Below are 26,134 nucleotides of genomic sequence, written 5' to 3' on the forward strand. Positions count from 1 at the left end.
TACTTCTACAACTTACACCTATTAATGAGAAATATGAAAATGCTGGCAAATATAAAGACACAAGTATACATACAACCATTTAATTAATTGACATTAAAAATAGATCTATTATATTAATTAGCAAGCTTATTAACTAAGATAAATGTTCCCATATTTTTACAATTAACACTAGACTTGAGAACACCTGACTATGGAAGGAAAAGCCTCTGGATCTTGGAATACCTATGCATCAAACAGTTTATATCCAGGATAGGGCAAAAGGTTTAAAGTTGTTCATATGGAAAATAATACAATAATAGATAATAATATAATAATAAACTATGTGCTTCACATACTCACAAATGTAAACCTACTTTTGCCCCATCCTGTATACCAGTATACAAACATGTTTGTTCATCAGAGAGATAAAAAGATGAAGAGGATGTACAAAAAAACATAAAATGAGTCGTAAATTGATAAATTAGATTCTCTAACATGAGTTTCATGTTTGAGATTTATGATTAATTTAATGATTAAAAATACAAGGTAGTTATTGTGGTCTAAAAACTTTATATTTGATTTAGTGTTTTACAGGGTTAGAGTATTTTATTCTACTTAAAGCAGAGCAGTTAATGAAATAGTGTTGGTTAAGTTTGCTAAGATCCCAAAACCTGAGAGGGAGGATGATAAAGGAGTGGGGTGAGATGGCTTAGCAAACATGGAATTTGCATTCATCTCCTCAGTTCTCATCTGTAGCTAGTTTCTGATTATACCCTTAGTTTAATTTTCTCCATTTTTTGTAAGAACACTGTAGATTTAAATTATGTTCCTTACTGTAAGCATCAGTGAATTGAAATGTTGAAATTATGTCTAGACCAGTTTCTGGGAATCATTACTTTGGTTTCAAAATTTTAAAAATATTGGATGAAATTAAAAATACCTTTTTTATTCAGCAAATATATATTTAAAAATATTCACTGAGCATGCATTACATGCCAGGTACTATTCTAGGCCAAGGGATACAATAGTGAACAAAACAGATACAAATCATAGCCCTTACAAACTTTCATTTTAGAGGCAACAGACAGAAAATAAAGTTAGTAATTTACATATTGAAGATAGTTATAGAAAAAAATAAAAAGAGAAAGAAAATAGAGTGATAAATCAAAAGGGATTGTAATTTTACATACTGTGGTCAGGAAAGAATTATTCTCTAAGTAGATATAATTTAGCAAATATTTAAAGGAAAAGAGGAGGCATTTTAAAAAAAGTATTACAGATGTGTCCATTTCCCCATCTTTACCTCCTCCTCTAAACCCCTCCCCCCCCAGGTATTCACACCCTATTGCCCATGTCCATGGGCTATGCATATAAGTATACAGGTTATTTGATTTATTTCTTCTTGCCCCCCCCTGAGGAGGAATTTTTTTAATTGAAGGAAAATTTTCATAATTTCTGTTTCTGTTTCTGGCTGCTGGACACAGAGATGTAGACACAGGTGTTTTAAGTTTGTAAAAAGTTCATCAAACTGCACACTTATGATTTGTACACAGTATAATTCACCGAAAAGTTGTAAAAGATTAAAATTTTGAGGGAAAGCAACAAAATTACAAAAAAGGAAAATATTACTTCAGATATGGTATTACTTTTGACCATGTAATACAAGACTTTTATCCAGATGTAGCACTGTATTTCTAGTAAATATCATTTCCCACTAAGAGACTCTAGATAGTATCATCTCAGTTTATGTAGTGTTACATCCCCACTTTCCTAGTAGAATAACATGTTAAAAGTTTAGTGAAACCTAGTGTAACTTCTTGGTTATGTCTATGGTTTCTTGTGCAGTTTTTTGTCTACTGCTGAATGATCACATGAGGGTTAAGCACCTGGGCTTTGAGGTCAGAATGCTAGAGTTCAAATCTCAGCTATGTTTCTAACTAGCTGTTTGATCTTGGATCTGTGCTATAAAGGACAAATCTTGCTTTAAAAAAGGTTGGGATCTTTGACCTGCCTCCTGGGAGGTAACCTGTACCCTTGGAATGTGCTACCTAATAAAAATGCCTTGATTGATCTGGGCACCTTGGTCATGCCAATCTTTCCAAAGATGTGATTGATAGTAGGGACCTTGGGCCACTAGGTATTAGCTCAACCTCTAGAGAGACTGGAGGCTAAGGTCAGCCACTGCGGCCATCAGGTGGGACTATGTAGCCAACCCCAATAAAAACTCTGGAAACCCAAGTCTGAGTGAGCTTCTAGTTGGCAATACCCCACATGTATTGTCACACATTTTTGCTGGGAGAAATAAGCTCTGTCCACGACTCCACTGGGAGAGGACAACTGGAAACTCTAGGTCTGGTCTTCCATAGACCTTGTCCTATGCATCTCCTTGCTTTGCTGATTTTAGTCTTTATTCTGTAGCTGTAATAAGCTAAAACTGTGAGTATAATTGCTTTTCTGAGTTTTGTGAGTCTGGCTGGTGAATTATTGGACATAGAGTGCTCTTGGATACCTCCTGACTATGTAGGCCAGTTATATAATTTCTGAGTCTTGGTTTTCTGGTCAAGGACTTTATGAACCACAACTGAATAATGTAGGTAAGTTAGCAATGTGCCTTAATGTGCAATATTAAGGAATAAAAGCATGGTTGGCTATTTTTATGTCTGCCTTTACCATTGGTTTTGGTTTAGAAAAAGTGAACTCCTTTGAACTGTTGCTAAATAAGACTCTAACTTCATGGAATCTAATTAATCTGTAGGGAGGACAGAAAAGAACAGGGCATACTTTGCAGCAGGATTGTAGGGGTGAGTAAAGGGGAACATATGTTGGCCATCTGAAAACTTCTAAATATAAAATGACTCAGACTTCTAAATATAGTGTCTGTACTACCACACCAATAAATGCACAGCACACAGATAAAGGAGCTTGTTGTTCCTGGTACTGTCATGTCAGACTACGTATTTTCTATGGTACAGTGCTCATTTGATACTACGGTTCCTGCCTATCTTCGTAAAAAGAATCTAATTATTTTTGTTGACAATCTGTACATATTTTTCATTGCTAAATATTATCAAATTATCATTATCATGAAAAACCACTAATCCTTCTGATTTTGAGTTTACTTAAAAATAAGCCATCTCCTGCTGTCCTTTTAACCTTTTGCAATTTTAATCTCGGATGTCGAGATTAAAATTACTCTTTGAATGTATCAATAATTTGAAATATAAAAAAATCCAAATAAATAAGTTTGTATGAAAAGACACTCCAGTTTTTTATTCTACTGCCGCGCTTTGTAAAATCTGGGGTATTTAAAAAATTAAATCCCGAGTAGAATAAAGGAATCGAGAAAAAAGCAAGCGAGTGCAAAGGGTTAAACACTTCCTTAAATAAAAATGGCATAGAAATTTTCTTAAGATAAATAAAAAATGATGAATACCAAAGTTTTACAAATGATTAAAAAAAAACACAGAAATTTGAGTAAATATACATTGAGTAAATATATATAGATTACTCTACCCTCAAAAGCTATCATTTAGAATCGAAGGACAGATAAAGAGCTTCCCAATGATAGCTTTGCTGGGTAGAGTAATCTTGGTTGTAGGTTCTTGCTGTTCATCACTTTGAATATTTCTTGCCACTCCCTTCTGGCCTGCATAGTTTCTGTTGAGAAATCAGCTGACAGTTGTATGGGTACTCCCTTGTAGGTAACTAACTGTTTTTCTCTTGCTGCTTTCAAGATTCTCTCTCTGTCTTTTGCCCTTGGCATTTTAATTATGATGTGTCTTTGTGTGGTCCTCTTTGGATTCCTATCATTCAGAACTGAAGGTCAGATAAAGAGCTTCACAGATAAGAAAAAGCTAAAGGAGTTCACCACCACCAAACCAGGATTATATGAAATGCTGAAGGGTATTCTTTAAGAAGAGGAAGAAGAAAAAGGTAAAGATAAAAATTATGAACAACAAAATGACAACAAATACATATCTATCAACAAGTGAATCTAAAAATCAGGTCAATATAAAAAATCTGATGAACAGAATAAACTGGTGAATATAATAGAATCAGGGGCATAGAAAGGGAGTGAACTGACAATTCTTGAGGTCAAGGGGGTGTGAGGGGTGCAGGAAGAGATTGGACAAAAATCTTACACCTATGGATGAGGACAGTGGCGGGGGGTAAGGGCATGGGGGGGGAATCAGGTGGAGGGGAGCTATGGGGGGAAAAAAGAGGAACATCTGTAATAATCTGAACAATAAGGATTTATTAAAAAAAAAAAAAAAAGAGCTTCCCAAACAAGAAAAAGCTGAAGGAGTTCATCACCACCAAACGAGTATTAAATGAAACTAGAGGCCCCGTGCAAGGAATTCGTGCCTGGGGGGTGTCCCTCAGCCCAGCCTGCACCCTCTCCAATACGGGACCCCTCGGACATCCCTCTCACAATTCGGGACTACTGGCTCCTAACCGCTTGCCTGCCTGCCTGCCTGATTGCCCCTAACCGCCGGCCTGATGCGCCTAACTGCTCCCTTGCCTGCCTGATCGCCCCTAACCACCTCTGCCTGCCAGCCTGATCGCCCCCTAACTGCTCTCCCCTGCTGGCCTGGTGGCCCCTTAACTGCTCTCCCCTACTGACCTGATCACCCCCTAACTGCTCTCCCCTGCCAGCCTGATCGCCCCCTAACTGCTCTCCCCTGCTGGCCTGATCACCCCCTTACCACCTCTGCCTTGGCCCCCGCCACCATGGCTTTGTCCAGAAGGATGTCCAGTCTAATTAGCATATTACCCTTTTATTAGTATAGATGTTAAAGGGTCTTGAGAAGATAAAAAATATGAACAATAAAATGGCAATAAATATATACATATCAACAACTGAATCTATAAACAAATTGAACAAGCAGAATAGAAACAGATTCATAGATAGAGAACTTTTTGTTGGTTGCCAGATGGGAGGGGAATTGTGGTGGGTGGGCAAAAAAAAAGGTGAAGGGAATAAGAAGTACAAATTGGTTGTTACAGAACAGTTATGGGGATGTAAAGTACAGCTTAGGGAATATAGTCAATAATATTCTAATAACTAGATGTGGTGCTGATGGGTGCGAGGTTTATTGGGATGATCAAGTATTAAGTTATGTAATGTTTGGTCACTGGGCTGTACAAAAAATTAAAAAAATTAATAAAGATAAAAATTTGAGTAAATATACATTTCAAAACTCATTCTGAAAAGAAAAAGTTATATGAACTTACAATAATATAAAGAATTTACTATTCAAACATTAACCATTCTATAATAAAAAGATTAATGGACTTACTTTAAATGTTGGTGAGAGATAATTTTTTAGGAACCAAAATTTCACTGGTGTTTTGGTGTTACGTAAAACAGAAAGCATCATAATTCTGTAAAAAAGAGCATTAAACCAACCAAGTTAATATTAATAGTTTATGCTACTTTGCATGAGGCTTTTAAATATTTAAAGGTATTATTAGAAAATTTTCACTAAGTATTATAAAGAAATAAACTGAAGGACCTTCAAATATTATCATCAAGTATGCAATGTGTAAGACTATATGTTTACCAAGGGTTCCTGACCTATGATGGTTTGATTTATGAATTTCAACTTTACAATGGTATAAGTGATACAAATTCAGTAGAAACTGTACTTCAAATTTTGAATTTTGATCTTCTCTTAGGCTAGTGATATATGATTTAATGCTCTTTCAGGATGCTGGGCAATGGCATGACATGTTTCTGTCTAATTGTATGTATGCTAATGCAAGTGTTCTGAGCACATTTAAGGTAGGCTAGGGTAAGCTATGATGTTCAGTAGGTTCGGTGTATTAAATACATTTTTTAATTATGAGGGATGGGGAACCTTTTTTCTGCCAGACCCCTTTGGATATTTATAACATCATTCGAGGGCCATACAAAATTATCAGCTTAAAAATTAGCCTGCTATATTTAGTCAAACATTTAATTAACTCACTCCTAATGCCTTGGCAGGGCCAGACCAAATGATTTTCTGTGCCTTATATAGCCTACAGCTGGACGTCCCCACCCCCATGATTACTGAGACATAACCCTATTATAAGTCAAGTAGCATCTGTATACATATATTTGTTATATCTGAAATTGCTTGCTTTTTGACTGCTTTAGCTTGCAAACAAACTAATCTGAAATAGTCTTGATGAGCTGAACTACAGTCTAATATTGGCTCTTCTACTGTGTCAATAACATCAGGTGTGAAAAACGTGAAGAGCTGAATGCTCTGTCTATATTGATAAATTCACTGTACAGGGCACTTGTTTTGAATTCTAGTCCTCTGACTGGAGAAGGTATCTAAAGTTCCATCTTAAAATATAAACACATATTCAAACATTTCTGAGGCATTCTCTGAGATTCTTCTATATAAACAGTTAAAACAACAACAGTGCTTTGTGATTTGTAAATATGCTTTTCTCCTCTCACTGCCCCTCCTCCTTTTATGTAAAACAAGGCATTTCTTCATTGGAAAAGGGAAATTTACAATATATACTTTTTATTAATTATATTGTTATAAAATATGTCCATTTTCTAGTCTTAAATAATATCAGTATTCCAAATCAGTCAAATTCATAAAATGTATTATATTTTAAAATATACCTCCCTCATAATTTTAGGTGAAAAAAAGCAAGGTGCAGAACAGTGTATACACATTGATACTATTTGGGTAAAAATAAATTTACAAAATAAAAAAAAATATATTTACTTGTCTACACATCTTTGGTAGGACATAAAAATAGTATTGGTTACCTGTGGGAAAGGAAACTGGGTATCAAGAAAAGGGAAGAGGGAGATTCTTTTCACTGTATATAATTTTATTCTTTTGAACTTTAGAAATTCTTTTTGAACCAAGTAAGTGTACTAGGTTTAAAAACATTAGATAAAAAGTATACCTACCTTAAAAAGCGTTCATATAAATGGCCAGAAGCAACTGAGAAAATGTTCAGAACGTCTGTTTCCTTTTTGTCTTTTTCTTTATGCAAACTTCTTGTGAAACTTGGAATAAAAAAAGTAGTGATTGCCAGTTTCTAAAAATATATCCGCAAACTTTATATACCTAAATGCTAAATTTGATAAGTAATAAAAATAGGATTGCCTTTCAAAGTAAAGTTATTTCACTGAAACCAGTTCTAAATATTATGAATTAATATTAAAACATGTGACATTAAAATAAAGTTTTTATGATAAAAAATTTAAAACAGAATGTAATTATACTGTCTCTAGGTTAATGAGGTAATATCTTTGAATCTTTTTGAGTTACAAATGTTTTTGAGAACAAAGAATGAGTTATAGCATGCCATGGCCATATAAAATGATATTTACTTATTTAATCCTCACCTGAGGATATTTTTCCATTGATTTTTAGAAATAGTGGAAGGGAGGGGGGAGAGACACAGAGAGTGAAACATGGATGTGAGAGAGACACATCGACTGGTTTCCTCCCACAGGCACTCGGACCAGGACTGGCGATCGAGCCTGCAGCTGAGGTACATGCCCTTCACCTGAATCAAACCCAGGACCCTTCTGTCTGTGGGCCAACTCTCTATCCACTGAGCCAAACCATTAGGGCTGAACTGACATTTTAAATAGGCCAATAGTGAGGGAAGAAACAGACTGTACAAGTGTGTAACTACAGCAGTTAGACATTTCCTATGTGGTAATAGTAGGTCCTTGAGTGCTGGTGACATGGCTCCCCTAGGATAAAATGTTATAAATAAAAGCTGCCTACAACTGAGATTCTTCTGGCCAGTTATAGTCACCATTCCACACGGGCTACACTCTGGGTGTGCCTCCATGAGGAGCAAGAGAGCACGAGGGACCCACATCCACTCACTGGCTTACTCTGGGCCCAGCTATCATTTTCACCACTTTCAGGACTCAGATCAGCCTTTTATATGTCCCATCTCATGTTCAAAAGTGACTGAATTTTTTACTTAAGGTATTCATAATGTATTATTTTCTTCTTTTTCCTTCTATTTAAAATTTTTATTTAATTAAAAATCTCATTTTTATATGCACAGATATTTAAAATGACTAAAATTTGGAAAGCTAAACAACTTACAATCATCATGGATTATATTTTGCCAAATAGGAATTGTTACGACAAAAGCATTTTTCAAATATTTTTATGGTAATCTCCAAAATAAGAAAAACACAAGTTGATTCAGTGAGAAAAAAAATCACTCTAAGTTAGGATAAATCTAAGATAAAAAAAAGTGAAAGCAATATACGAAACACATATTTGGAGGAGTTGCCATCTCTGTAACAAAGCATCATTTTGTTTTTGGTACCCTTTGGTAAAGTAAGTTGCTATGCTATACTTGAACAGTTATTTTTATTCATTCAGTCTACCTTCTGGCTTTAACGGAAGCTCATGGACAGATACTCTTTAAATGCCCAAATAATAATGTTTCATTACCCCATCAAATATACCTACTCTTCAAATCATCTCAAAATGTGAGTTTGAGCCTTACTAGCACAATAACATGATTCTTCTTATCAAACAAGGAGTCAACTATCAAAAAAGAGACCTCAACTGGGCAAAATTCAAGATGGGAGTGCTTTGATCAGTATAATAAAATCTGCTTAGGTTGTTGAATCTATTTGACCTAAAGTTTCTATTTCTTAGCCCTGACCAAAATAATCTTGTTCTCCATCATAATCAAATTAAGTTCAAATCTCTAAGTTCTCTACAGTCTGGATCTACGGCAGATTTTGTTTCCCGTCTGCTTAGTATCCTTTACATTTCAATAACAATAACCTGGTATTTTGAGGGGAAGGCATTCTTCCTCCAATTTCATTCTATAAAGTTCAGGTGGGACAGTTCTTCTCATTGGCTCTAAGATAGTCATATGACCTAAGTCACAGTGATCACCTCAGTTTGGGACACGTGGCTATTGAGTCAGCTTTGGAACTTTTATTGGTACTATTTGGAAAGAGGCAATCTCTTCCCATTGGAGGTGGCAAACTTTTCCTTGTTAAAGTTAACTGAAAATGAAGGAGGCACAGATAACAGAACTAAGAGAGGAAGAGTTTCCAGACCATATCACCTGAATGCCTAAAGTCAGCTCTACTCCTGGATTCTGTAGGTAATGTGAGTCAATATATTAATTTTTTTTTTAAATATCCTTTTTTTAAAAATATATTTTATTGAGTTTTTACAGAGAGGAAGAGAGAGGGATAGAGAGTTAGAAACATCGATGAGAGAGAAACATCGATCAGCTGCCTCTTGCACACCCCCTACTGGGGATGTGCCCGCAACCAAGGTACATGCCCTTGACCGGAATCGAACCTGGGACCCTTGAGTCCGAAGGCCGACGCTCTATCCACTGAGCCAAACCGGTTTCGGCAATATATTAATTTTTTGATGAACTAATAATAAAGGTCTCAACCTAATTTATAGATTCCCTATCATATTCACTGTACCAGCTAATTGGGGCTACTTTCTGTTCCTTGAGTAACATACCCAATCTTCATATAACCAGGCACCTTCACTCCATCTTCAACTTTTGAAAACCTGCTAATCCTTTAGGAAAGCGGCCACCAACCTTTCGGATCTCGTGGACCACTGGTTGGCAACTGCTGCTTTAGAACACATCTTAGTTACACACTTCTCCATGGAGTCTTTTCTGAGTTTCCACCTAACTGGATATAGCCCTTTCCTCCCTTGGTTTGTATTGCACTTTATTTCCAGCTGTCTTACAGCCCCAGTTTCCTATCTTGTATTATTAAAGCTTATGTATCTATCTTATCCCTCTTATAGGAGAGGATCTGTGCTTTACTTAAATTTTGACCATCTGTAGGATTTCCATATACTAGATTCCTGATGGATCAATAGTTATGTGTTAACATATTTATTAGTAATTACCTTTTAATGGAATCCCACATTCCTTTTTTTTCTTCATCAGTAAGGATATCTTCCTTAATTTTGTCTGGCTTTTTTTGCACCTAGATAGCATGGTGAAGAAAAAATTTAGAATTCTTCAGCTTTAAATATTATGCTGCATGGTTAGAAAGTGAAACTTACTTATCAGGGTGACCCTTGTAAATCTAAGACAGTGGCAGTAAATTAAGCCAGAAAATATCTTAGTACATTATAGACACAATCTGGTTTCAATGACCAGTTCAAGTCCTTGTTTTTAGTTCTTTGGTGGTTAGCTTCATACTGCTAAATAGTGTATTTATATTTGTACTTACTGATTTATCAACTTTAAACATACCTGGATATACATAGTATATCTGGATTCACAGGATTTATATATTATTCATTCATGATGAAAGAAGAGCAGCTCACCCTGCTTATATCACCCTGCCCCTTTTGTCTGGAAGTTTTGATAGTAATATCTTCATCATTACTTCTCTTACCAACTATTTTTAACTTTAAATAATATTTAAATCTCTATTTTCTATTCCAACAACTTCAACAGTTCCTGTTTCATACTGTTGATTAGGTTACTAATATCTCTACCTTTTCCCTCCACCTCCCAACTTACATTAGCTAAACACCTTTACTTTACTATAAATGTAAATATATTTTCATTTAGTCCAATTAGTATATCTTTTCCACTATACTGTTTATTCTTCATCTTGAGAATCAGTCAATAGTGCTTATTGTGACAATGTAAATATTATTCACTGAAAAGTCTGAAAGGCTGCTACAATTATATTTCCTCTGTGGAGGTACAATAACATGACCACTGTGCCACTTGTAGGAGACTTGCAAGTTTAAATTGATTCTGCTTTTGTACATTCCACCATAGAGAAATATTTTTTTTTTTGGAATTTTATTATACTTATTTTTTCTGATGGTGAGCTATGTTTCTTCTTTACCACATACCCAATATTTTCCAGTTTATTATTCATGCTAGTTAGCTAAAATTCCTGTCTTCTTGAAGACATTTTTTCTTGGAGCTCAACAATTAACTGCCTGTTTATTTCTAGGTTTTCTTTGCTTTAACTTTCAGATTAATGCCACCATTTCTCAAAATACTTATCTTCTTCTTTCTTGGTTTTCATCTTCACTGTGTTGGCAAATAACTTCAAAAAGAGATGTGAAAAGTAATGTTTCTAAATCTTCACATTTCAGAAAACAACCTTAGTCTTCAAATTTGATTAAGAATTCAGCTAAAGAATCCTAGGTTCAAAACAATTTTCCTCAAAACATTAAATACTTTGTTTTGCTGTCTCGTAACATCCATTTGAAAACGACAAATCTGATGCTAGTACTTGTGTTATTCAATTGCAGTGACCCGACTTTTCCCCTTGGAAGTTATTGTGATCTTATTTGGGCCATTTTTCTGTCTTTCTTTTTTTAAATCTTCACTCGAAGATATTTTTCCACTGATTTTTAGAGAGAGTGGAAGAGAGAGGGAAAGTCAGAGAGAAATATCGATGGGAAAGAAATATATCGATTGGTTGCCTCCTGCACGTGACCTGACCAGAGCCTGGGCTGGGGAGGAGCCTGCAACAGATGTACATGTCCTTGACTGGGATCGAACCCAGGACCCTTTGGTTTGCAGGCTGATGCTCTATCCACTGAGTCAAACGGGCTAGGGCTGGGCCATTTTTCTTTTCTTTTTGGAGGAGGGACATTTTTCATTCATCCTAGTTTGTGGACCATTTTGACACATTTTAATCTCTTTATCTGTGGGATACTTTCCCTTCTTCATTTTTTCTTTTTCTTCTTTCTGGAATTTCTACTAGTGGGCTACTGAAGTTCATGGGCTAATCCTCAATGCTGCTTATCTTTTCTCCTTCCCTTTTTTTTTATTTCTTCTGTCTTTTTGTGTAACACTGAGAGATGGATGGTGAGGGGATAAAACTGTGCTACTAAAAAACAAGTAGATGGCTAGGCTATAGAATGGTTAACCCTCAAAGATTTGATGGCTATGGTGAAAGACTTCGATCTGCTCTCTACTATGGGCCAACAGGTCAAATTACAACCAATACATAGAGTGCAAAATTCAGCTCAAGGAAAAGAAAACTTAAACAATTTTTCATGGTCAAAGATGAAACTGTACTTCCCACCCTCACACCAAATAAATTTTCTCTCCTGTTTGTAGGGCTAGGATAAAACTAGCTAAAATGCTGGTCCTAAAGGGCTTGAGCTAAGTCAGTATCTTAAGCAGCTGGTCTGGGTTTTATGGGGTTTTCATCTGGAATGGCCAGAAGGAAATGTATTCAAAGAGAGACTGTAAGTTATTATTGAGAAAGAAAGTGGAAGATCAGAGAAGAGTATCAAAGATGAGTGTGAGCAACATGTATAACTGATCACAGGATAAAGAACACAGGAATAGATTATGATATGGGATGCAAGGTAAACTACAGTTTAAAATCTAGGCAATATATAAGGTGAGAGCTTTGATAACATACTGCTATTGGACTGTACAGATTCCAACCATTAAGGGTATTAGTTATCACTAATATTGGTTTCTACTCTACTGCATTGTAGACAGAGGACATAATCTGATTTCATTCTTACGAAATTTGCTAAAACCTGCTTGTCAACTAAATGTAAAGCTATTTTTTTTTTGGTAAAGCTAATTTTTAAAATGTTTTCTGTGTGTTTGAAAGATTATTCATTTGGTGTTATTAGGCGTTATGTTCTATATATGTTTACAGGTCAAAATTTATAGTTACACTGTTCAAAATCTTCTATATCTCGATCTTTTTGTCTGCTTGTAGTATATCAAGTACTAAGAGATGTGTGTTAAAATATCCCAAATATGATAGAAAATTGTCAATTTCTCTTGTAATTCTATTTCATACACACACACACACACACACACACACATTTTTTTTACCTTTAGTAATATTATTTGTCTTTTTAAACATATATATATTTTATTGATTTTTTACAGAGAGGAAGAGAGAGGGATAGAGAGTTAGAAACATCGATGAGAGAGAAACATCGATCAGCTGCCTCTTGCACACCCCCTACTGGGGATGTGCCCGCAACCAAGGTACATGCCCTTGACCAGAATCGAACCTGGGACCCTTAAGTCCGCAGGCCAACGCTCTATCCACTGAGCCAAACCGGTTTCGGCTATTATTTGTCTTAATGTTTAATATCTCTGGTATTAGCATAGCTATACAAGCTTTGTTTAGGTTATTATTGACCTAGTATACTTTTGCTATAGTTGTATTTTATTTTCATCCTCACCCTGAAGCTGTATTCCCTTGTATTAGATGTGCTTTCTGCAAATAACATATAATTGAGATTTTTAAAAATTCAGTATGAATATCTTTTAATTGGAACAGTAAGCCCATTTACATTTAATATAATTATCTTAAATTCTAACTATTTTGTGCTTTCTCTGTGTCCCATATGTTCACTTTATTTCTCCTTTATTAATCCATTTATATTAATTTGTTTCACTCTATTTTTCCTCTTTATTATGACATCGTCCCTTATTTCTATTCTTTTAGTGGTTATCTTAAAAATCACAAAAATCGTATTTGTCCTAAAGTTTCAAAATAATCATTACATTTACCCTAATAAATATTAAAAACTTTATATTTTATTGCAAATAACCTTATTTCTTAAGGCTTAAATGATATTATTATGATTTTTAGTTTTATATATTTTAAAATACTTCATAAGATACTTACTATTGTTTTGTATATTTACTGCTCATAGACTAATCCACATATTTACCATTTTCTTTCCTCCATTCTTTTCTTAAATTCAGACCTTCCATCTGAGGTAATTTTTTTTTCCTGTATGAAGTACATCTTTTAAGAGTTTCTTTTAAGTCTGGCCAGTGTGGCTCAGTGGTTGAGAATTGACCCATGAATCAGGAGGTCACAATTTAATTCCTGGTCAGGGCATGTGCCCAGGCTGTGGGCTTGACCCTCAGTAGGGGGCATACAGGAGGTAGCTGATGGATGATTCTCTTCCATCATTAATGTTTCTATATATTTCTCCCTCTTCCCCTCCTCTCTCTGAAATTAATAAAAACATATTAAAAAATAATTTCTTTTAGTATTAGTGTGCTGATGGCAAATTCAGTTTGTAATTTTTCTGAAAATACCTTGTTTTATATTTCCTCTCAAAAGATGTATTTTCAGTGCTTTGAAATATCACGGAGCGAGCAGGAGGCATGGGTTTCCCTGGCCTCTGCTCAAGGGTAAATTATTTTAGGTTGGCATTCCTTATTCCATTCAGTGCTTTTAAATATCATTCCAGTATCTTCTGGCTTTCATTGTTACTCCCAAGAAATCGACTGTAATACTATAGCTGTTTGAAGGTAATTTTTCTTTTTTGTTCTGATTACTCTCAAGATTTCTCTTTGTCTTCATTTTTTTTGCAGTTTTATCAACAAGAGTAAAGGAGTGGATTTCCTTTTAAATATCTTCCTTGAATATGCAAATTGGTTTCTTTATTCAATTTATAAAAATTCTCAGCCATTATTGCTTCAAATATTACCTGTACCTCATTCTTTCTTTTATTCTCTTCGGGAACTCCATTTAAGTTAATTTTATTTTTCAACATTCATAAAGCACCTTACAAAGCTAAAATATCTTATCCTTATAAAAGATACATAAAATAAGTTCTATAATTAATCCCATGTTATAAATGAGAAAGGAATAGGTTAAGCAATCTGTCCAAGATCACACAGATAGTAATAGCTGGGTGTAAATGCAATCCTGTCTCTCATATTTCTCACTCTATTCTCTGCCTTTTATGCTCTGTGCTATATTTTCTTTTTTTAATATCCCTGTTTATCTGTGATACTTATTTCTCTTTTCAGTCATGTTAAAGTCATCCACTGAATTCTTAATTTTGGTAATTGCATTGCTCAGTTTTAGAGGTTCTACTAAAAAAAAAAAAAAAAAAATCAGCCCTAACTGGTTTGGCTCAGTGGATAGAGCGTCGGCCTGCGGACTCAAGGGTCCCAGGTTCGATTCCGGTCAAGGGCATGTACCTTGGTTGCGGGCACATCCCCCATGGGGAGTGTGCAGGAGGCAGCTGATTGATGTTTCTCTCTCATCGATGTTTCTAACTCTCTATCCCTCTCCCTTCCTCTCTGTAAAAAGTCAATAAAATATATTTTTAAAAAAATCAGACACAGACTTTTTATAGTTTCCAATTCCATGCAATTGTTTTCAAGCTTGTCTTTTACTTCTTTAAACATTATAAGCATAGTTGTTTCAGAGTCTGTGTCAATAATTCTAATATATGAAGTATTTGTGTATCTGTTTTCTGTTGTTGCTTCTCCTGGTTTTCCTTGTTGGTTATAGTAATCTTATTCCAGAGATATGTGGATGTTTCTGCTAGATACCTGTAGGGCCTTATCAATCAATCTTGACCTATTATAGTGCAAATTCAGGGCTCAGGGTTCCCTGGACTACTTGGATGATATGAAATTAGGCTAAAAGACTGTGTGGAATAATTGACTATGGTTAATACTTATCCTGAAGCTATAGCCAGCTTATTGTAAAGAGTGTCTTCTAATAGATTACCCAATTTATGTGGGTCCAGAATTTGAATTTCTCAAACCAAAATGATAGTTCAAGTGTACCAGGATGGACGAATATTCTCAGGGTAATAGCTTTCTCAGGACAAGAGAAGTTTCTATGCTTGCTTACTTCACTAAGTCTCTTATTTTCCCTTTAATTTTGTATTTCCTTATTATTTCATTATTGTCAGCTCCTCAATGCTTTTAAGATGAAAAAAAAAAATAGTTACCCAATATTTTTACTAGTTATAAGTAGGTGGGATGGTCTAAAAAACCCAAACCTGCCATCACTAAAAACTCATTCTCTCTCTTTGAAATAAATGTTTTGTTTTGTTTTGTTTTGTTTTGTTTTCAGGGCTAGTTTTTCGACCTGCGTTCCTGAAATCATCTCTAGAGCATAATTTGTAACATTATATGGCTACAGATACAGTAGATATAGTAGACATATCATAACTTAAAAAAAAAATCATTTCTTTTTTCTATCTTCAAGTTCTCTGCTTTCCTTTATGAATTTAATCCTCTTCTTTCTTTCATTACAATCATTCCAATATGACATTTTAGGTAGTCAATTAAAAACAGATAAAATCTACACTAATAAAAGAGAAACATGCAAATTAACCATCACCCCGCTATACCCACAAGCCACGCCCACCAGCCAATCAGGAGCGAGTATGCAAATTAACCCAACCAAGATGGTGGCCAGCCATGGAACAAGCAAGAGGCTTGGGTTTCCCCAGCGATGGAGGAAGCCAAGCTTTCCACCTGCTCTGGCTGGCCCTGGCCTCTGCTCAAGGCTACAAAGTTTCAATTATAGAAGATAAATAAATCCCAACAAAAATGGCTGTGGCCACGGAGCAAGCAGGAGGCATGGGTTTCCCTGGCGATAGAGGAAGCCAAATTTCCTGGCCTGCCCTGGCCTCTGCTCAAGGCTACAAGGTTTCAATTATAGAAGAAATATAAATCCCAGATCCCAGGGCCTCCGTTTGGGTCATTGGGGGGCGTGGCTGGCCTGCAAATCACCACAGGCCCCTTGCCCAGGCTGTCCCATGCCCCAAGGGAAGCCCCACCCTGATCCGGGACACCCTTCAGGGAAAACTAGCCAGCCCCCACCCGTGCACCAGGCCTCTATCCTAATAAAAGAGTAAAATGCAAATTGACCATCACACAAGATGGCTGACCCCATATGGTCAAAGATCCTGCCCTCATGTGGACACAAGATGGCCAGCATGGGAGGGCAGTTGGGAGGGACCAAGCCTGCATGGGAGGGCAGTTGTGGGCGATCAGGCCTCCAGGGAAGGGCAGTTAGGGGCAATCAGGCTGGCAGGGGAGCAGTTAGGCTTCAATCAGGCTGTCAGGGGAGCGGTTAGGGGATGATCAGGCTGGAAGGCAGAAGTGGTTAGGGGCAATCAGGAAGGCAGGCAGGCGAGCAATTGGGAGCCAGCAGTTCTGGATTGTGAGAGAGATGTCCGACTGCCCATTTAGGCCTGATTCCTGTAGGATTGGGCCTAAATGGGCAGTCGGACATCCCTCGAGGGGTCCCAGAATGGAGAGGGTGCAGGCTGGGCTGAGGGACACAAACCTCCGTGCACGAATTTTGTGTACCGGGCCTCTAGTTTAATATTAAGAACAAAACCTATAAGTAGCTTCTGTCTCACATACTTGTATTTCCAGTATTTTGCTTTTGAAGCTGTTTAATACAACAATGACATCTCCTAGGTCTGATTGAGAGTCAGTTCCTTCATGCCTAAAAGTAGAAAAACATGTAAATATCATCAGTTCATGAAAAGATATACAATATGAAATAAATGCATTTTGCAATAAATACAAGTATAATATCACTTGTGTACATATATTTTATATTTCTAGTCTATTAAGATGTACTATAATACATTACAATTTTTAAAACTGTCCAATCAATTTAACTTAGTACAAATTAACACAATATAAAAGTAACTCTCTAAATTTCATATTGCCTAATCACTCAGAAAGCTCAAATTACTGTTCATCTTTTCTGTGTATACCAAGATTATCACAAAAGTCAAATCTTTCAGATGTCTGTGATATTTTCAATGATAATTAAAATATAAAACATTTTCTAGACTTTACATTGTTTATAAATCATAATCAAAAGAATCCCATACTGTCCAATAACTTTTCAGTATCTATCAGCTATTTTCAAATACTAAAATTTGAAGTGTATTGTTAAACTCACAAGACTGAAAATGCCTATGATGTCCATCTACATCACTTGAATGTTTCAATTTTATATTATACTAGAGGTCTGGTGCACGAAATTTGTGCAGTCGGGGGAGGAGGGGGACCCTTTAGCCCAGCCTGCATCCTCTCACAGTCTGGGAGTCCTCAGGGGATGTCCAACTGACGGCTTAGGCCCATTCTCCATGAGCCCAGCTTCTGGCTGAGCAGTGCTCCCCCTGTGGGAGCACACTGACCACCAGGGGGCAGCTCCTGCATTGAGCGTTTGCCCCCTGGTGGTCAGTGTGTGTCATAGCAACCGGTCGTTCTGCTGTTCGGTCAATTTGCATATTAGCCTTTTATTATATGGGATTCATTGTCTAAATTTCAAAAAATTTCAAAAAATCAGCCCTAACCGGTTTGGCTCAGTGGATAGAGCGTCGGCCTGCGGACTCAAGGGTCCCAGGTTCGATTCCGGTCAAGGGCATGTACCTTGGTTGCGGGCACTGAGGAAATCAACAGCTTTGCTCAATAATTATGTTTTGAATACTATACTCATTATGTACTGAAAAATGCTACTGTAAGAAGATTTACAATAAAATTAAATTTTGTCAGAGGGAAAGCAATCAGATGTCAAATTAGTAGATACTTTATTTTTTTATTATTTAGTAGATACTTTAAGTTCAGTCAGATTTATACACTTGAACATTTTTTTCTAAAATAAAAACCGGGGTGCTGGGGGTGGTTCTAGCACTACTAGTATGTTGACTAAGACATGCCTTTGACTCCCTCATAGTCCCAATTCATCAGCTGAGGTGGTTAAACCAATGTACAAGACACAGTCCTGACCAGCAATTACCACTAGAAAATAGAAAGTATCTCAATTTATGTAGTAGAAATGCCAAATTTTGTAAAAACTTGTAAGAGCTTCCAGTCCCAAACAGTACTCAAGGGCATCAGCAACTTCAGCCATTGAGTCTGCCATCCCCTGAGACCAGGGTAGAGCCAGGAAGCACAACACTGCAGCTAAACCCAAACAACATTTAAAGCAACTACCTCCTTGCCACCAAGTGGCAGAAGTAGTAGTGATGAAAATTTACTCCATTCAGGCACTATTTCAAACACTCTCCAGTTACAATCATCATTTAAGGAAGGTACAATTATCCTAGATCCAAACAGCCCAGGCAGTTTGGCTCTGCACTGCTGCACTATTAGATCTCTGTAAGTAAATCTAGGCAACTAAACATCACTGGATATGTGAGGACAGTAAGGAACAAGCTAAGCAGCCAGAGAACATGGACTTTATTGATAAAGAAATTAAAGCAGGAAAAGAGGGAGCATTCAAATAATTTATATTCTTAATAAGACTTGAGAATATTGTATCTCAGTAAAAGCCATTTAGTTAAAAATGAAAGAATATATGACATGTCAGGAAGCATTATTTTTAAAAAAATTCATATTTCCCCTAGAATTCTACATATAAACATCATTCAAATTTTGTAGAGGTAAAGTAAATCACACTGCCTCTCATTTCTTATTCAAAACACTAAATAGTGAAAGATAATGATGAAGGCTTGTTTCAAATATTCCAAGAAAAATTAAAACACTATTATCAATATTTATGAAAAGCAAAAGAAGGTTTAGGCTGTTAGGATCTGAAAAAGGGATGTGTAGAAATGTAGTGCATATTATGACATAGTTGGCAACACCCATTCCACCTTTTAGCATATACTGTAGAACAGGCGTCCTCAAACTACGGCCCGTGGGCCACATGCGGGTGTTTTTGCCATTTTGTTTTTTTACTTCAAAATAAGATATGTGCAGTGTGCATAGGAATTTGTTCATAGTTTTTTTTTAAACTATAGTCCGGCCCTCCAACGGTCTGAGGGACAGTGAACTGGCCCCCTGTTTAAAAAGTTTGAGGACCCCTGCTGTAGAAGCTAGAAAGCTTAAAACTCTTTTTGTTGTTTTTGTTCCTAGATTTTTTTTATGGTTTTGGTTTAGATTCTGCTAAACAGAGAAACACATTTGCCTGTGATTTGGAATTTAGAAGTGAGGTTGGGGTAATGCTTGGCTAAGTTTCTTCGAGCAAGCAAAGTCATGAAGACAGAAGTTTTCTACATTAATGTTTAAGTGTGCAATCTCTTAGCTTCCTGGGTATTGACGTCCTGTTAGTAGTAGCTTGGTGCTTCCTCACTTTCCTAATCCTGGGAGAGGTAGCAGCTCTTTCTGGTTGGTCAGTTCCTCAGTTCCTTGGCTTTGTTCTGTTATCCATTCCTGGAAGCTAGCTCTTCTGGAGGGCTTGCTCCTCCAATCCTCCTTATTACAGTCAACAATCAATTTCCCTGTGTTTAATCCTTCTCTGGGAGCTATTGGCAGATTACACCTCATGGGGAATATTGCCTTCTAATCTCAAACTTAGTTAGATAGATGCTTTAAAATGAAAGCACTTTGCAATGAATTTTTTTTTGAAGTTGGGAGACACAGAAGTCTGGCTCCTGTCTGGAAAAATTAAAATGGACCATGGGCTAGAATCTGGCCTTTGAGAACTGACTTATTGCTTTAACCAGTGGAGTGCTGCTGCCTTTGAGACTGGCCTGAACTCCTGGGCAAGTGATGTGTATTTCCCATGTTTCAGACATGGCAAAACAGGGCAGAGATTATGTTTTGTTATTTATTACTGTGGTGTAGTCTTGCATCCTGCCAATATGGCAACCTGGAGATATGTAGAGACTTCAACAAAAACAGGCTGTGGGTATACACAGGATGATGGAGGTGGGAAGTTGTTAGAGAAGCCGCTAGAACAGATGCGCCAACAGAGATCAAGGAATCAAAGGAAAGTGAAATACAGCAACAGAGACCTTCTCAGAGCCCACAAAAGTACTCCACAAACAGTGAGCTATAACCACTGCAAGGTCAGAGAGTGCAAAACTAGGTTACAAAGGAACCAGCTCAAGGAACTGTAAAGAAGGTAAAGTGTTTGAAATCTCTTCTGTATCCTATAGTAAGTAAGCATAGGAGAAGGAGTTCACTCTCACAGGTCTCAAACTAAAATTATGTACAAATAGTAACTTGGCAATCGGTATTACTGAAGATTTCAAGTGAAAAGTCTACCCTAATAATTTTGCACATTGAAAGCCATAGATATGTGTACAGTATATAATATTTTCTATAATTTAATTAGGGAAATATAAGAAGCATTTATCTAACTTTAATTGAATTTTGAAGATTTTATTTTCTTGGAGAGAATAATTTTGAGTATTTTTGTATTCAAGGTAAATGACAATCAACACTGAGTCAGGGTAGGTAGTCTGCAGTTAAAGATTACAATAAGATGGACAGAAGTAAAGAGTACACATGTGAGGATTATGCCTAACAAACAGAAAGTCAAATTTTCAATTATCAAATTATTTAGCCATTGTTTTAAAATCTGGACTTAGAAACTCATACCAATATTATTTTAGCTAGCTTTTCAGCATATTTCAAGAACATTTTTCTTAAATGTAATACTAATTACAATGACATCATAAACTGGGATAAACAGATTTTCCATTTTTGTCATATTTTATATTGACCTATTTGTCATTATTGATATTTTAATTTCAAATAAATTTTATTACAGAGTAGCATTATTTATGTTTTTTCCATTCTGGATATTTAGTGACATCAATCACATTTAAAATTAAGTAAATTATGACGAAGAGAAGTTTATGATTTTATTGTTTATAAGTAATACAAATTTGAAATTATTTCTACCCTCAAAAGCTGTCTGTGAAGGAGAAAAATTAGTTTACCACTAATATATTAGTGGTACTTAATGACATCAGGGGCTATTTTCTCCCTAAATGATCCATTTATAAGTTGTGTATGACAGAAAATAATGGTAAAGTAAATAAAACAGAACCTAATATAATGTCTAGTTTTGCATAATATATATTATACACATTATGTAAGATAGATATTGTATATATATATTACACAACATATATATACATAATATACAATAATATATGTAACTAGAGGCCTGGTGCACGAAACTCATGAACGGGGGGTGGGGTTTGTCCCTCAGCCCAGCCTGCACCCTCTTCAATCTGGGAGCCCTCAAGGGATGTCCGACTGCCCAGACATCCCTCTCACAATCCAGGACTGCTGAATCCCAACCTCTCGCCTGCCTGCCTTCCTGATTGCCCCTAACCGCTTCTTCCTGTCAGCCTGATCACCCCCTAACCACTCCCCTGCCAGCCTGATTGCCCCTAACTGCCCTCCCCTACAGGCCTGGTCATCCCTAACTGCCCTCCCCTGCAGGCCTGGTCCCCCCCAACTGCCCTCCCCTGATGGCCATCTTGTGGCGGCCATCTTATGTCCACATGGGGGCAGCCATCTTGTGTGTTGGAGTGATGGTCAATTTGCATATTACTCTTTTATTATATAGGATTGCAAAATTTGTGAAGTAGTAAGGAATGAGTGGGGAAGAAAATAGACATTCACTCAATGTGAGCCACTACATTCTATGATGATTTTCTCATTTAGTCCTTACCAAGACTCCACAAAGGAGGTAGGATTATCGCCTTTTGTAATGTGGAAAGAAAGACTCCACGTGGTAAAGAAACTCAGACACGGTTATACAGATAGCTGGGATAGAGAAGGAGTTTGAATCACAGTTTATCCAATACCAAAGGGCTTTCCCTTTGCAAAAAGCAATGGTGAAACAGTAGTGACAGATTTAGAAACACTGAGTTTCTGGCAGTACAAGATCAAAGAAGTTAGAGCAAAGCACAGAATAGTTTTTGAAATTATATCTTGAAACTATGTTTTTTACAAGGATCAGTATAAATGTTATAGTGTATTTTGCTTTATTTTCTGTACCCCCATAGCACTATTTTACAGTACTTACAATGTATTAACTGTCACTCTGGGAAATGTGGAAGGCTAGGATCTGTGCTTTCTTCTATTTATCTCCAATATGTCCCCCTGCTTTTACCTGTCTTCCCCATTCCCTCCAAGCAATCAGTGATCTGATTTATGTTTCTACAGTTTGTATTACCTAATGGTTTATAATTTATAAAAGAAATCATACAGCATGTGCTCTTTCTTTTTGGCCACACTTCTTTAACTTTAACTAAGTGTAATTATTTTGAGAGATTCATCTATGTCACTGTATTATCAATAGTTCATCCTGTATACTGCTGGGTAATATTCCATTGTATGGATGTACCACATTTTCATTATTCCTTCACTTGTTAACATTTGAGTTGTTTTCAGTGTCTGGCAATTACAAATAAAGCTGCTATGAACATTATTGTGTATCTTTGTATGAACATATATTTCCTTTTGTTTTAGGTAAATATCTATGAGTGCAATGCCTAGATCATATGGCTTAAGTGTGTATTAAAATTTTTAAGGTCCTTCCAAATTGTTCTAAAGTGGCTGTACTATTCTACATTCCCACGGATAGTGTATGACAGTTCCGGTTGCTTCATATCCTCGCCAGCACTTGGTAGTGTCAGTCTTTTTAAAGTTAGCCATTCTAATAGATGAGTGGCAGTATCTCATTGTGAATTTAATGTGCATTTTTCTAATAACTAATGATGTTGAGCATCTTTTTCGTGTGCTTATTTGCTAACCATGCCTCCTTTGGTGAAGTGCCTACTCAAGTCTTCTGTATATTTTTCAGGTTGTTTTCTTACTGTTGGTAGTTCTCTATATATTTTTTATTTAAACTAGAGGCCCGGTGCACGAAATTCGTGCAAGGGGGTGTGTGTCCCTCAGCCAAGCCTGCACCCTCTCCAATCTGGGACCCCTCAAGGGATGTCCAACTGCCCGTTTAGGCTTGATCCCAAAACAGGGAAGTCGGACATCCCTCTCACAATCTAGGACTGCTGGCTCCCAACCACTCGCCTGCCTGCCTGCCTGATTGCCCCTAACCACCTCTGCCTGCCAGCCTGATCACCTCCTAACCACTCCCCTGCCAGCCTGATCGATGCCTAACTGGTCCCCTGCCAGCCCGATTGCCCCTAACTTCCCGCCCCTGCAGGCCTGGTCGCCCCTAACTGCCCTCCCCTGCTGGCCTCATCACCCCCAACAACCTCCCCCATGCTGGCCCGGTAACCCCTAACTGCTCTCCCTTGCCATCCTGGTCGCACCCAACTGCCCTCCCCTGCAGGCCTGGTTCTCCCCAACTGTCCTTCCCTGCAGGCCTGGGTCCCCCTCAACTGTCCTTCCCTGCAGGCTTGGTTCCCCCCAACTACCCTCCACTGCAGACCTGGTTCCCCCCAATTACCCTCCACTGCCGGCCTGCTCACCCCTTACTGCCCTCCCCTGCCGGCCTGGTCGCCCCTAACTGCTCTCCCCTGCTGGCTTGGCTCCCCCCAACTGCCCTCCCCTGCAGGCCTGGTCCCCCCAACTGCTCTTCCCTGCAGGCCTGGGTGCCCCCCAACTGCCTTCCCCTGCTGGCATGATTGCCCACAACTGCCCGACCAACCATCTTGTGGCGGCCATCTTGTGTCCACATGGGGGCAGCTATCTTTGACCACATGGGGGGCGGCCATATTGTGTGTTGGAGTGACGGTCAATTTGCATATTACTCTTTTATTAGATAGGATTCCTTGTAAGATGTATGCTTTGCAGAGATTTTTCTCTCAGTCTGTGGCTTGTTTTTATATTTTTCTTATAGTCATTATATATCCTTTTAATGTAAACATTCATACATTTTGCAACAGAAATGTTATTGTGATGAAGTGCTTTTAGATACTGCCTGATGTTGTATAATATATGATGTGTACTGTATTAATTTTCTAAAATCTGAAAAATTCTAATTCTAAAACACATATAGCACTAAGAGTTTTAGATGAAAGATATGCACCCCCTTCCTGTTCCTGGAATGCTTTGTCTGTAGTATGACTAGTAGTAAGTTACTATAATTCTTCAAAACTATTTTGAGGTACTATCTTATTCCTAATGTCAAACAAACTTATCCCAACCTTCCTCCCTATTCATAAATTATTAAGCATATTTGTTGAATGACACTATGTGCTAGGCACAGTATAAGGAAAGGGGGAAAAACTGAAAAAAAGTACAATAAACTTAACTCCAATATTATCTTTGTTGAGCACAGTTCTTGGTATAATAATAGTGCTCAAAAAATACAGGGTTGGGCAAAAGTATGTTTACAGTTGCTCATATGGAAAAAGACATGCAGGTTATAATTTTTATAACAGCTTTATTAACTCTGTGTTTTGTGTACTCACAACCATAAATCTTCTCTAAGTATTTTCTGTTGGCTCCTACAGAGAAAGTTTGATAATCCCTGCTTTATATACTATGCTCACTGATAAGCACATAAGTTACTATGAAAGTAACCAATTCTTATTTATTAAAATGGAAAACTAAACATAACCCATGGATAATGGCTAAGTTACAACACACATTATATTGTCATTCAATGATAAATATATTAATTATGCTAACACATGAAAAAGTGTATAGAAAACAGTTAAGTAAATGAGATAAAATAAAGAAGAAGATGTATACATTAGGCCTACCTTTTATATTTTTGAAATAAAACAAACGAAAATTTGGGAACAAATGCCAGGTTTTTGTTGTTGTTTTATAGTGATAGTACTTGTGAACATTTTAGTTGTTTTGATGATCTTGGTTATATCACACTAAAACTTATTTATACATAAAAATTTGAAAGTGGTTTCTATAACTCACCCAACTATTTGATAAATATCTTCAGATTTTCCTTGGCGTAATTTCAGTATCCAAGCACCTGGGTTTGCTTTTAATTGAAAATATCCCTTTTAAGTGAGAAAAATATGATCATAGTTATATGACTAAACACACATACAATTGTTTAAGAAAGTTTATACATTAATCATCCAAGAAAGTGTTTATTAACTGTGGGGTGAATGAATTCTACAAATGAATTCCAAGGAAGGAGATTTTGCAATAACCTATAAATGCACTTTCTGAAAATATGATTCTCTTCATTTCTGTATTATTTAATTACCTTATTCAATGTTTCAATTTTATTTTTTTGGAATCTATTCAGCAACAACAGGATAAAAATTATTTTATCTTATTATTAGAAAAACAAAGGATTTTACCAAAACATCGAATTTTAATGATTTTACCAAAACACCTAATTGTAATACCATTAATTAAGTCTTTATAATACTTACAAGATTGGCCATCACTATTGTATCAACTGCAACAGGTTGACTTTTTGTGCCGAGTGTAAATTGCAGACCTCGAGGAGGTTTTTCTGTTGTTCTATCAAAGCAATGTCCTTCAAGTAGTAGGTACTCTAGTTCATATTCTGCTATAACAGTTCTCTCAATCTGTGGAGGAAACATGCCAAAAAATATGTAATGCCCATAATACAAATATTGTAATAACTAAATGAGATTGTTTTAATATTAGCCAATGCATTTTGGGTGGGCAACTTCAAGTCTTTCTTTTACATTGGTGA

At 36.7% G+C, this 26,134-nt stretch overlaps 1 protein-coding gene across 1 annotated transcript in view; it reads right to left on the bottom strand.

Annotated features, from left to right (window-relative positions):
- The window catches only part of UGGT2 (UDP-glucose glycoprotein glucosyltransferase 2), a 164,830-nt gene that overhangs the window by 17,188 nt on the left and 121,508 nt on the right, over positions 1–26,134 (bottom strand). The window contains exons 28-33 of the mRNA XM_054719890.1: positions 25,845–26,003; positions 25,375–25,460; positions 17,128–17,212; positions 9,876–9,955; positions 6,905–7,003; positions 5,280–5,364 (exon numbers count right to left, since the gene is read on the bottom strand). Coding sequence (XP_054575865.1) covers positions 5,280–5,364; positions 6,905–7,003; positions 9,876–9,955; positions 17,128–17,212; positions 25,375–25,460; positions 25,845–26,003 — 594 coding nt within the window. The remainder of the gene's footprint in view (positions 1–5,279; positions 5,365–6,904; positions 7,004–9,875; positions 9,956–17,127; positions 17,213–25,374; positions 25,461–25,844; positions 26,004–26,134) is intronic.

The sequence above is a fragment of the Eptesicus fuscus genome, chromosome 8 (assembly GCF_027574615.1).
Source record: "Eptesicus fuscus isolate TK198812 chromosome 8, DD_ASM_mEF_20220401, whole genome shotgun sequence".
In the NCBI taxonomy this organism is placed as follows: domain Eukaryota; kingdom Metazoa; phylum Chordata; class Mammalia; order Chiroptera; family Vespertilionidae; genus Eptesicus; species Eptesicus fuscus.